Source organism: Lynx rufus, unplaced genomic scaffold (genome assembly GCF_022079265.1).
Source record: "Lynx rufus isolate CCGP_SWC_20201006 ecotype Redwood Valley unplaced genomic scaffold, mLynRuf1.p SCAF_10, whole genome shotgun sequence".
Lineage (NCBI taxonomy): Eukaryota > Metazoa > Chordata > Mammalia > Carnivora > Felidae > Lynx > Lynx rufus.
The window spans coordinates 47,528,082-47,541,448 of NW_025814824.1; the positions used below are offsets into that span (position 1 = coordinate 47,528,082).

The following is a 13,367-nucleotide window of genomic DNA, read 5'->3' on the forward strand; positions in this document are numbered from 1 at the left end:
ACAGGTTCAAGGCAGTTATGTAAAAAGAAAAGAAATGTCTTCCCTTAGCTGAAACACTTTAAAAGGTCCACCTTCTTCAAAGAAGGCAATAGAATGCAATGTGACAGGTAAAAACCCTGTACCTCTTGTCCATATTCAAACATAAAAGATATTTAAGAAGTTTTAATTCAAATACTAGCAATAAAAAATCTCACATATTTCTTAGGATGCTAAGTAGTCGTTTTATCCCCATCTCAACACTGACTTACAAAGACATTTACTAATGTATAAAGTTTCTCTTAACTTGCCTTTGTTGTATAGTTTTCATATATAAATGGACTGAGGACAAGAGCTCATTAGGCTTTGTGCGTTTTGTTTGTCTTAAAGGAGACCTGCAGTACTCTGTCTCCCAGACGGTATCCATTGAGGCTAGCTATCGCCATGGCGGCCTCATCATAGTTGGTCATAGTCACAAATCCAAAACCTTTGCATTTATTGGTGTTAAAGTCACGGATGACCTTCACGTTGGTGACCGCTCCAAAAGGCCCAAACATTTGCCACAGGATACTCTCATCTGCGTCAGGAGCCAGGTTGTACACAAAAATACACCACCCTGTTCCTGGGTGCCCAGGTATATTAATTCCAGCCAAACTGGTCATTCCATCAATGGTCATTGGAGAAAACCTACTAAACAAAACAGGAAACACACATACACACGCGCGCGCGCGCACACACACGCACACACACACACACACACACAAATAGAAACAGAGGTTGGTTACAGCAATGGACGTTATTTCTTTTCCCTCTCCCATCCCAAGAGTTTGAGTAAACCTCCCCCCATCAAAAGATACATACAACCACTTGATGTTTCAATCAAGGCTTGCAGTGACATGCTCTTTTGACAAGGCATTAAGTTATGAAATGGCCATTATATGCTATATTGGATAATATGACCCACAATAGCAAAGAAATATATTTAGAATATATTTAGAAGTGGCTTCATGAATTGAGCAGGATTGGGGAGGGGAAGGTACCAACACATACATAAACATGCTATAACGTCGCGATGCAATACACAACAAATAATGGGGTTTTTTAAAGACCGGGGGTATCTATCCAGCAGTATAAAAATATTCCTTCAGTCAACCGTGCTTCAAAAAGCAGCTTTTCATTAGGTTGTACATGCAAAAGAAAACTGAACACAAACTTATGAAGGGGGACACTCCCAAAATCAAAGAAACTAATCAATTATGGGAAGGGATTATGAATTATGAGTATCATGAACCTCTGTCATTACCTCTTTACTCCATAAGCCATATTGAGCAGATTGTCCAACCTGCAAAACACACATTTAGCAAACTTCAGTTTCTCATTTTCCCCTGGACGTTCAAAAGAGCTGGGTTTGTTATTGCCATCTTCCAAGGGGATATCTGCATATTAATTCTATGTGAAGTCTCAAAACTTTGGGTCTCAAAACTTGAGAGAATGGGTTCCCACTGGCATTAAGACACTACTTTTCCCAATGGATAGTTTATCGCTAGAGTGTTTAGTGCCACATAGAGGAAATGCTGGTGGTCATCTGAGCAAACCAGAAAGGAAATGTGGAGGCTCTGGAACAGTTAATCTTTGGGCTCTCACCTACCGCCAGGTAAATTCTAAGTGCTTCACATGCACCTACATGTATTTTACACTGCTGTTAAAAAAAAGAAACAGGCCCCAAATGGAATCGCCTGTGCGGAGCCCCATGTCAGCAAACTAAGACTTGGTATCTACTAGTAGGTTCAAGGATATGAACTTTAATCAGTCAATCTGGAATTACGTGGTCAAATCTAGTGAGGTAATCTGCTGGAAAGACCCTTCCCCCAAAGGAAGGTACCTGGCCTGAAACAATCCACTCTTTGTTAAAAACCTCTCTTTTCCTGTTCCCTTCTGCCTATAAAAGCCACCCGTTTTGTATATAAAAGCCTTCCATTTTGTACATCTCCTTGGAGCTCTTTTCTGTCTGCTAGGTAAAATGCTACTTGATTCATGAATTGTTCAATAAAGCCAATTTCATCTTCACATTTACTCAGCTGAATTTTTTTAGCATTAATTTTCATAGCTCTGTTGGTCCCTGAATATACCAAGGCACACAGATTAAGTGACTTGCCCAAGACCACAGGGCTAGTAAATGGTGGCACCAATATTCTGTGATTTCCCTTCAATCTCCCAATTCTGAAGGACTCTCATTTCTTACAAAGTGGTGTATTACAGGCAGAAAGAACCTTACAGACAGTATCAGCTAAGTCTGTCATTTCTCAACGTGCTCAACTAAAGACCAGAGAAAGGCAACAGACTCATTGCTCCAGCAGGCAAGAGGGCAAAGAGTTCAGACTCTGAGACTGATGCTTATTTTGATTCTGCCACAGGAACTGTAGCCCCACTCAAGGTGTAAGAAGCCAGGTAGAAACAAACCAACCAACTTGAGCTTCCCTTAATATTTTTAAAACTCAATAGTTGGGGGTGGGTAGGTACTCTTTAAAACTCCCCATCCCTTTCCTATTTCAAAACTTAAGTTGATTTTATAATACTTGATTTTTCTTGTCAGTTTCAAACGGACCACTCTCATGTTTCAATTTCCAGAATGCATACCAATTAATTGTATGTGTTCAGAGGATGTAGGCATAACTTAACTCGTTGTAGACAGAACCACCTTCAACTGCTGCAATGTTCAATACTGTCCAAAGTAAGATCGTGAGGCAGGGAAAACAATTTTTTTTTTTCCTTCTTATAACACCTATGAAAGGTTAAGTCTGAAAAATGTCTCAACATTATTGTCTAACCTGTGGCCTCAAATGAGTCTAGGGCACACATGAGAAAGCAATTCCCTTTTGTTTTATAAAAGCCAAGAAAACATCTCTTTCTGGTCTTTTAGAATTGGAAAAAGAACCTTTATACATTCCTGTTCCCAATCACCCCAGGGCATTTTGTGTGTTTCCCTAAAACAGAAAGAAGTAACTGAGCTGATGTAGTGCAAAGTGTAAGGGAAGAGAACAAATCACAATGACAAAAGACCCTCATCTGTGTGTGTAGGTCCTGTCCCAATACCCTCTCAGGAGCAGGGACATGTTCATTCCCCACTGTGCCACTGTGCATAAACACAGGCCTGGATCGCTGCAGGTTTACAACTATCTGGTGACAAATAAAGCAATAAGGTTACCAATACTATCCTTAACTACTTAATCCAGAATGGAAACTATCAGGAGGGCTGCTTGGGGAGCCTATTTGTATATGCAAGGAAAAAGCACATGTGTGGAAAGAGTACATAGGTGGGAAGGCTTTGCTTTCTGCAAAGGTGATAGTCATGCCTTTTTACTCCAAAAAGGAAAGGCCACCAACACCAGAAATAAAGATGCATACAAATTAGTATCACCAACCCTCAAGTAATATGATACAAATAATTTCATGCAATTGCTAGAATGATCAATGAAGAATGCACTTGGCAGAGGATACCTATAGAAAAGAAGAGCATACTGAAGTCTCCTTCCAAAGTGCTGAAGGGGCCAGACGCAGAGACACTTTATCGATTCAAAGCAGAGTTATGTCGTCTCTGCCAGCCCAGGTAGGGACTGTTACGCTCTGCCACTATCAGTTCAGTATACCAACCCACAACCTGAAGTCCAGAAATGCAATCTTCCAAGCAAATTTTCAGTATTTTCAAGACGGGGTAGAAACCAAAACTGCCCCAGAAGTGAATTACAGGTTTTAGAGAATCCAAGGATTCCCCATGCAGGAGTTCTAGGCCTTTACACTAGGATCTCAGAGGGCTCTCTCAGTGGGCCTCATATTTGCCCCACCTGAGAAATCCTAGGACACACTGTGATCCTGACCACTTATTTCTTTACTTACACTTTCAGGAAAAATTCACTCCTTTGGAACTTAAGCCAAGTTCTTGGTCAACCCCCGCCGGCCCCCTCCCACCATCTCCCTCCTCCATCCTCTCCCACATCCTCCATTAACAAGGAGAGCAAAGAGGAACACGGGATCTAAGAAACAGGACCTAGGCAGTGCTGAAAACTCCAGCCTGCATGCAACAGTTGGTGCCACACACCCACTATTTCTCATGGGAGTTGGGAGTAATCAGTGGGCACTTCACGTGGGCACTGTGCACCCCAAATCTTGTTTGTAGCAGTTGGGAGACTGTAAACTAGGCATCTTCTCTTGTAATTGCCTAGTTTACCGGTCAGTCAGACACATGACCACTATTTTACTCTCCAGAATTATACATCTTTGCTGGTATGTCCAGAGCCCAAGGGCAGACATCTCTTAATAGGTGCTCATTTAAAAACAGAAGCCTATTTTTAATGGAGACCTAACAAGTTAGTAGCCTCCAGAATGACCCAGATGGGTGTGAATAACGATTAACTACAATGTAACAAGAAAATATTAAAATGCCCATTAAAAATATGCTTTTAACTTTAAAAGTATTCTTGGAGCACCTGGCTGGCTCAGTTGGAGAAACATGGGACTCTTGATCTCAGGGTCTTGCAAAGATTACTTACATAAATAAACTTAAAAACAATATCCTTTACTCAAATTTAACTGAGGCACTGCACCCAGTACCCTTGCTCAGTCCCCATACTTTCCTGAGGGAAGACTGAGTAGTCCTCAAAAGGGACAGTGACACTCTTCCCTTGTTCTTTAGCTTGGACATAATCCACTTTACAAATAACACGTTAAGTGGATTTGGAGGATTATATAGGGAAACCTAGCTTTAATTAAAATAACCCTTGAAGATGTAGCTTCAGAAAGATTTCTATACAAATCCTCATCATCAGAGTGAGGATGACACCAGTAAGGGAAGCACAAGTAAACAAAAACAGGGAGAGCAGATTATTTCTCCTACTCTTAGTACAAAGTACATTATGAGGTTACACACAAGATAATCCAACATGTCTCACTTTCATGAAATCAGACATGAAGTTCAAAATGACCAAGATAATTTTATGAATCTTGCTTTAAAGACATATTTATTATTAAAATACTGGGTAAATGAAATGTATAGTAAGTCAGCATGATAATAAGACATTTAATATATTGTTTCATCTTTATTTCCTGTGTTTGACTAGTGTTTATGAGTTAATGAATGTAATAGCAGAAGCCCATGTTCATATAATTTATAAAAACATATACTGGGGATACAGGTACAAACATTTTTCTATCAGTACAAATACAACTCATACGAGGCCATATTTTGAACAGAACCCTATATTAGATACAGCATTCTGATTTCAAAACTAGAGGTTTATAAGTAGAGAACAGAAAGAAGACATCTGCTTAGCTTCCAAGAAAATTGGCCGACAAGACTACAGGAAGGCCTATACAAGTAAAAGAGGAAATGTGACTTTAATTAAAGTCAGAAATAAAAATATAGAGATTACTAGTGGTTAAGAAAGTGACACTATGAAGTCTACAAACTGGTTCTCAAAACCTCTCCAAAGCACTCGCCCAGATCTGCTCTGAAGTTAAACCACAAGATCATCAACTTATCCCCTTGTCCAATTAGATGGCATCATCTATCCTCTACAAGAAAAAAAAAATTACTCAGGAGGACTGATACCAGTTTATTCCAAAAGGAAATCATGGTAGTGCCATCAGCACTTGCCTTCAATGCAACACGAGTGCTGATTTAAATGGCTACTTTACAAATGCATAAAGGCTTATAGAAGCAGGCACACAGGCCATTAGACTAGATCACATTCAATAAAATTAAAGCTGCTCCACAAGAAGAGAGATGAAATATTTGGCTGAAAGCTTAATTCGGACATGGTGTCCCAAAAACATACTTAAGGGGCTTGAATTATACTATGTATGGAAATAAATAAGGATGGTTTTATTTTGAAGACTGTAGTCAATTAAATAAGCACTTGCTCACGTTAAAATAATTCTCTAACTATTCATATGGGTTAACTGGGTCATAAACTTCACAAGCCCACTTTTAAACTTAACCCTGGGGCGCCTGGGTGGCTCAGTCGGTTAAACATTCAACTTCAGCTCAGGTCATGATCTCATGGTTTGTGGGTTTGAGCCCCACATCAGGTTCTGTGCTGACAGCTCAGAGCCTGGAGCCCACTTCAGATTCTGTGCCTCCCTCTCTCTCTGCCCCTCCCCACTCATTCTCTGTCTCTCAAAAACAAACGTTTAAAAAAAATTTTTTTAATAAAAATAAACTTAACCTTTATTGCATGGGTTTTAATTTTCCTGACCTTAAAAGATATGGTGCATTTCATGAATATTAAAAATACCCTTGACTATTGTTATACTTATAACTTGTATTCTCCAATCTCTCTCAACTCCCAAGGTACTATGACAACATAAAAAACAGAAATTTTCTAAATGTCTGCTGGAAGGTGATTAACTGAAGGCTATGAGCATTAGGACACAGACATTAGGAAGAAAGTATTTCTGTAATGATCTAGATTTCAACGAGAGAAGAACAAAATACTAGCAAAACAAGCAAGCCCTTAATTCCACGGTCTTTATGAAGAGAAGATTCAATGTTAATTCAACTGGGGGGGGGGGTAGTCAAGGTAATGACAACCAAGTTCTTAAAATACTCAAGAAAAGCAACCAAACACACATCAGGTTAAACCTGAACCCTAGGGATAGGACTCCCGATTTCTTCTAACACTCAGTCTAGACCAAATGCTTTCACTGAGCTCAAAGACTAGTTCATAACTTATTATCTAGACAGAGATTATGGGAGGAAAAAGATCATAGGGCGGTAGAGACAAGAGTCAATAAAAATCCTGGACAATAAAAATCACCCTCAATTTCTAAAACCGAGTTTTCCTTATAACAGGCAATTCTCATTCCCCTTTTTTCAGAATTTCTTTTTCTAGGAGTCAGGGAAAGGAAGAATTTCAAGTTGGTAACATATGGAATAAAAAGATAAAAGCAAAGGATGGGCAGAAATATATTTAGCAAGATAATAAATTTGACCATCATAACATCCTGGAAAGCTTTACAGAACCACAAGTAAGAAGCAGAGAGCATGCAGGGAGTGGGCTGGGTGGGGCTGTGAGCAGATACAGTAGTCATCAGCCTAGTCTCGGGAGTCCCCTGCATGCCTGGCCATTTCAGTAATCAGGCATTCTCCTGAAGATCCTGTCATCTCAGGCCTCTTGCCCAATCTTCCTCAGAATTCAATCTTGACTCTCAGAACAGAGTTTTACTTAATAACTGCCATAAAACAAATTGAGAGCTTAAATTGGAAAACACCAGAAATAACCAACATTTAAAATGAAAACAGCTTTCTATTAACATCAAACATTTTATTTTCACAGGGTTGAAATCAACCTGCAAGTCTCAAAGAACCTTCCTCTCTGTAAGCTCAAAACTCTTTTCTAGGCCCCAAAGAGCTCTGAAGTCAACTGGATGGGCTGTCCAGGAAACACCTCTAAAATCCCTCAAATGTGTCTGTGCAAAATTTCCAGAAAGTATTATTCGCTTTAAGATGTCACAGAGGAAACCCACAGGCAGAGCTAAAAAAAAATGGTTTTATGAGATTTCTTTCTCCACAAGGGCAAGAATCCAGCTGCTTCGCGCACCTCTCCCTGAAGCCATGGCCACTATCATCCACCAAAGTCAAAGGTACCAGGTGTGCTTTCTGACAATGCTTTTTTTTTTTTTTTTTTTAACCTTGCCAAGTTAAAACAGAGAGTGAAAAAAAGGCTCAATCGACTGGGTACCCAGTCATCCAGTTCCAAATGGAGCCTTTTGATAGTACCACCTCTACTCCCAGGGCAAAAGCTACCCTAAGTAGAAGTGACCATACTGTTTATGGCAAATCTCCTTCTCACACCTCAGGTGACACAAGTATTTTTTTAAAAGCAGATATCTGACCGATTTTATCTCCACTCTTTTCAGTACTCTCAATACCCCAAAGAAAAAAAAACGCATGTGATTTAAGTTCAAAAACATAACTCTTCATTAAGCTACATTTGTGATCCTATTTTTAGTAACTAACTATTCTACCCCTGCAAGGAAAGAAAGAAAACTGATATGCACTTGGGATTAAAAAGAAAAAAAATTAGCATGGGGTTAGATGGAATTATGGCTGCAGTATACCATATGGCCAAAAGGATATTAAAAAAATGTTCTGGGGAAAAAAAAAAAACTGGGTGACTTTGCTTATGAAACCAGAAGTTCTTTGTGCTGTGTTTAAAGTCTTAAAGTCACTGTTCTCACATGCAGATTAGAGATGTTTTTAAAATGACTCTTGATTTGATTGTTATCCCAAGTTTAAAATAAAACTTGAAAAACTGAAATATTTATGCTTGTCTACAAGATAGAATGCCTTCTTTGGGCTAAAGATGCAGAGTCATTCTATGGACTATACAGGGGTCTGAAAACTACCACCCACAGGCCAAATCCAGACTGCCATCTGTTTCTGTATAGCCCAGGAGTGAAAAATGGCTTTTACATTTTTAAAGAGTTGTTAAAAAAAAAAAAAATGTATGCAACAGAAACCATGACCCATAAAGTCTAGAGTATTTACTATGTGGTCCTTTACAGAGGAGGCTTGCCAACCCCTACAATACAAGAAATAAAATTTTAAAAGGTGAGGGGAATCCATTTGTAGAAACAATGTTTTCACATAGGTTATATATCCTTAGTGGTGTACATATTATAAAGCAAAGTAACTGAAAGAGCTTGACCTAAAAGCGGAAATACAGGAATAAAATCTTATCAAGAAAAAAACTAAAAAGGAGAAATCAGAAGTACTGGAAACAGAAACAACCCAGCATTCTGCCGGTCGGAGTTTATAACCTTGCACTATGGATGTCTGGGGCTATATGATTTGTCGCTGTTGGAGGCTATACTGTGTACTGAAGGATGGATGTTCAGCAGCATCCCTGACCTCTACCCATTAGATGCCAGTACCACACTGCACCCAAGTCATGTCCACACAAATGTCACCAGACACTGCCAAATGTCCCCTGAGGGGCAAAATTACTCCCCAGTTGAGAATCACTAGTACAGCTTATCGTCCCTTTTTGTTACCACCTTTAATATTAGCATAAGACACTGCACCTCAAATAGGTTTTCTCTGTGCCCGTAAGAAAAAGAAAGAAAACAACAACAGAACAGCAAAGCAAGAGATCCTATCAATAAAAGTACTGCACAGTGAACCTGAGAGTTCTGAGTTTAGTAGCTGGGCATAAGAACCAGACCAGACTTACCTAAAACGCTGTGCCTGCTGAGCTAGTGGTCCTGGATACCTTCTGTTTGGAGACTGGTACAGCTGGGAAAGGATGGCCTGATTGGTTTTTTGGCTTGGATTATTAGCAAACTTTACAGTGATTGGCTCTGTGGCACCAGGCGGTTTCTGGCCATTTAGGCCTTTGATAGCTTCTTCTGCCTCAATTCGCTTGTCAAATCGAATAAAACCTACACCCCTTGATATGCCTATTGGTAAATTTGGGTAAGGATTTGGGAAAGAGGGAGCAGAAGGAGAAGGGAAGGAGAGAAGAAAGGATAAATTAATTTCTCCTTAAAAACAAGTTTTCACCTACATATAACATCTGCCACAAAATAACAGGAGGAGGAGAGTTTTACCTTACCTCTGTAGCAATTCAGTCTAGAATCACAATTTTGTATTTTTTTTAATGAAGTCATCTACACAATCTGAATACCCATTATCACCTGCCTACCAATAAGCCAAGAAAAACAGCACACAGGTATGCCCATGTTCTCCCTACCTGCTGTCTTCTCTCCGCTCCCCCCCATATGCTGACGTTCTTTAATAATGTCAACAACAACATGCTTGAGCTCCAGTTCTCTTATGCTGTTGGATAAGCAGCTCAGAAATGAAGGGCACAGTAGCTTCCTTTCTTGTAAGAAGAACAGAACCAGGCATTTGCTAAAAATGCTACAAAGCTATGCTAAAAATATATTACAGGGGTAGAAAGATATTACATCCAACTTTTTAATAATAAAATTCTACTTAATAATATTACATAGGACACTGGCCCTTTAAGAAAGTGTCCAAAGAGGGTTTTCTCGTTCCTGGAAACTTCCCCCACAGCTTTTAACTATTATAAGCTGAAAAAGGGATAAAAGAGGACCTACATTTTTAAATAAATAAAATAGAAATAAAGTCTCAAAGCTTTCTGGCTTTAGCAGTATTACTCCAATGGAAATGCCATTCTCTGTCTCATGTTCTTCCCACTCTGACAGACAAGAATAGGAAAGCAGAGGGATGGCCAAATACCTGTCCAGCTTCTGAAAAATGGCAGACAAAAACCCAACCCATTCCATTTAATTAGCTTAAATGGGCTAGCTGAGGTCAACCCATAGCCGGCCATCCGGAGATAAAACAGTAGCAGGGAAATACTTTTTGGGCAAGGAAATTGGTACTAGACATACCAGCTTGGGAAAGGTAGCTAGACGAGTCTAGAATGAGAGGTTATTGAGAAAGGTTGAGAAAATGTACTAGACCATCACAATTTACAGGAACCTTAAAAAGGAATGAAGTTCTACTTGCTTTGTAATTAATGCTGTATAAATTCAATGGCTTAGAATTTTATTCTAAGTGGATAGGCATTTCTTCCATATACACTTATGTCAGCCCATACCACTTTTCCTTTCTGATTTAAGTTACATCAGTTGCACATTACCACCTGATGGCTGAATAACAAAATTGCAGGGTTTTATTTTTCATTTCAGATAAAGTGAATAATTTCACCTTGAAAGCCGTAAGTATGAAGATACAATGGTGAAATGACAGCAAATATATTCTTCACTAGTGTGAAGAATTAATAACCCCCAAGAACTTAACTATTCCACGAGGAAAGCATAAGATGAGCAATGCAATAGCCTCTACACAGACTGAGTCATCTCAAGCTGAGGTCCTCAAACTTGAGCATGCACCAGAATAACCCAAAGGGCTTGATACAATGCCCATCCTCAGAGTTTTATTCATTAGGTGCTGGATGGAACCCAGAAATCTGCATTTCTAGTGAAGTTCCAGGAGGATGCTGATGCTGCAGGGGTGGGACCACACTTAAGAACCAATGACTAACCCCAGAAGGGATGAAGTAAGTCTCCTTGGGAGCCAATGTACTCAGGATGGATTTGCACTTAAGGAGATAGGCATTCTGTAGCAGAAGTGAAATCTACTCTCAATTCACCAAGTCCTCATTAAGAATAATTTAAAAAGCATAAATGATATGAACAAATAAAAGGGCATTTCTATTGCTTTAAGCCAATTTATCTGGATTGCTAAACCTCGATTTCTCTTTTCCTGGTTAGCAGTCTGTGTGATACAGCACAGAATGAAAGAACATGTAAGAAAGATTATAAAACACAGTCATCATGAAAAGACCTTATTTTTACCTTCCTTCCCTAAATTTTCTTCACAAAGCACAACCTATTGGCCATTCTCCCAAGCATATGTGTATGAAGGTAGATCTCTCTCTACCCGAAACTCTAAGTGTGGTGCCTCCTATGGATGAGCCCAATTAACAGTACAGAAGAGCGTAACACGGGCTGCTTCTACTCAAACTCACATCAACTCAACTGAGCTTCACTTGAAGAAATAAAAACTTGGCCTGATTTTATTCTGTAGTTAATCTAGTGCTTTTTTTTTTTTTAAAGATTAGAACAGAAATGATATAGAAACTAAAACAACAACAACAGAACAGATCAATGAAACCAGGAGCTAGTTCTTTGAAAATATCAACAAAACTGATTAACCTCTAGCCAGACTCATTAAAACAAAAGAGAGGCTCCAATAAACAAAATGAGAAATGAAAGAGGAGAAATAACAGACACCACAGAAACACAAAGCATTATGAGGATGTCCACTGCTTATTTTAAAAAGACAACAGACATTGTAATACATAATGAATCTCTTCCAGTGGTATTATGACAGAGAGAGAAAAGGAGAAGGAAAACCAGAAAAGTAAAAGAGAGGAAAGAAAAGGAAGAAACATGAAGAATATTAAAGAGGAAAATCTGTCTACATTTTCCCCCAAGCCTTAATGTGACTGCTTGAGTATATGGCCTTAAGGTTAATTTTCCCCCCTCCTTATCATGTTGCTCTATTTTCAATATGTTTTTAAAAAATAAACATTATTTTCATAATAGAAAATTACCATTTATTTTTAAAATCTGTAATCAAATCAGTATTGCTTTTCTTAAAGGCTTTGGCAAAAGAGCTCCCTTACCAACAAAAGTTTTAATACACCTATCAGTCTTCTCATTTCAGTTGGTCAAAAGATACACCAGGCATAAAATATTTTAACATTCAAAAAGTCAACCTTTTACACACGCCCATACAATCCAGCATGGACCTGGAAACCAGCCTGAACAGCTAGTGCGGACATGGTGTCATCCTCCCCTAGAGAACTAGGTGCATTCTGCTGTATTAAACTATGTTTTTTACAAAAAAACAAGACAGCTTATTAGGAGGAGTACTTTATGGAGAATGGGGGCTTTTTTCACGCAGCAGCTTAGAAATGAGGATTATTATCATCTACAAATTTATTACATGCCATAAAACAGGCTTCGAACCTGCCCCTTCAGGGTGGAAATGACTCAAGCTCGCTCACTTCACTCCACAATCTATTTTTATCCATGCATATTTATGAACAATTCCAGCAGAAAATTGCATTTTCTGGTCCACATATACCTTTGATATGTTCTAGAGGCAAGACTGCTGTACGGAAAGGCAAAATATTTCACAATCTGCCACTCAGAAAGTGTCAAAGATTGTGTAGAGCAGCTGCCGACTTACCAGTGACCTGGTCAACAAGAATACGAGAAGTAATGATGCGTCCATATTGTGAAAAAAGCTGCTCCAACTCCTTCTGGGTCATTGTTTTCGGAAGTCCACTGACATACAAATTCGCATCTCTGATAGAAGCTGAACTTGGGCGAGCATAGGAAACCTGGGAAAGGAAAATGAAATTAAGCATCTACACACACTCAGTTACCTCCCTTCAGAAACTCAACGACTGCCTAAAGTTAGTCAGCAGCTTTTCCGTATGGAGCACATAACAAACACAGATGTTAAAAATAAGTCCTGCGTTAACCATTTTACTCCTTTCTGGAGAAATGATCAAGAAATAGAAAATGCCATTCCCCCAGGAGGAGAAAAGAGATCATATTTATCCCTAGGTTTGCAGGTTTTCAAAACAAACCAGTGGTGCACACAGCACAGTACTACTTAGGGTAACAGGATGTCCTCACTGGGGCCAACCTCCTAAGCTACAGATGTAGGCTCAATCGAGTAATTCCGTTTAAGAACTCTAAATTCATCCAACACATTTTTGTGACCTGTTTTTGAGCCTCTCCCATCTCTGCAGGCGATGGTACAAAGTTTCTAAAAATTTACCATA

At 39.1% G+C, this 13,367-nt stretch overlaps 1 protein-coding gene across 6 annotated transcripts in view; it reads right to left on the reverse strand.

The window, feature by feature from the left end:
- Positions 1–335: 335 nt before the first annotated feature.
- Positions 336–13,367, reverse strand: part of ELAVL2 (ELAV like RNA binding protein 2) — a 134,769-nt gene continuing 121,737 nt past the window's right edge. For 2 of the 6 annotated variants that reach the window (XM_047098393.1, XM_047098409.1), the window contains 4 exons: positions 12,764–12,917; positions 9,207–9,432; positions 1,280–1,318; positions 336–666 (listed from right to left, as the gene is read on the reverse strand). In XM_047098393.1, the coding sequence (XP_046954349.1) occupies positions 336–666; positions 1,280–1,318; positions 9,207–9,432; positions 12,764–12,917 (750 nt within the window). The remainder of the gene's footprint in view (positions 667–1,279; positions 1,319–9,206; positions 9,433–12,763; positions 12,918–13,367) is intronic. The other 4 variants (XM_047098418.1, XM_047098401.1, XM_047098430.1 and 1 more) reach the window with 3 other exon arrangements.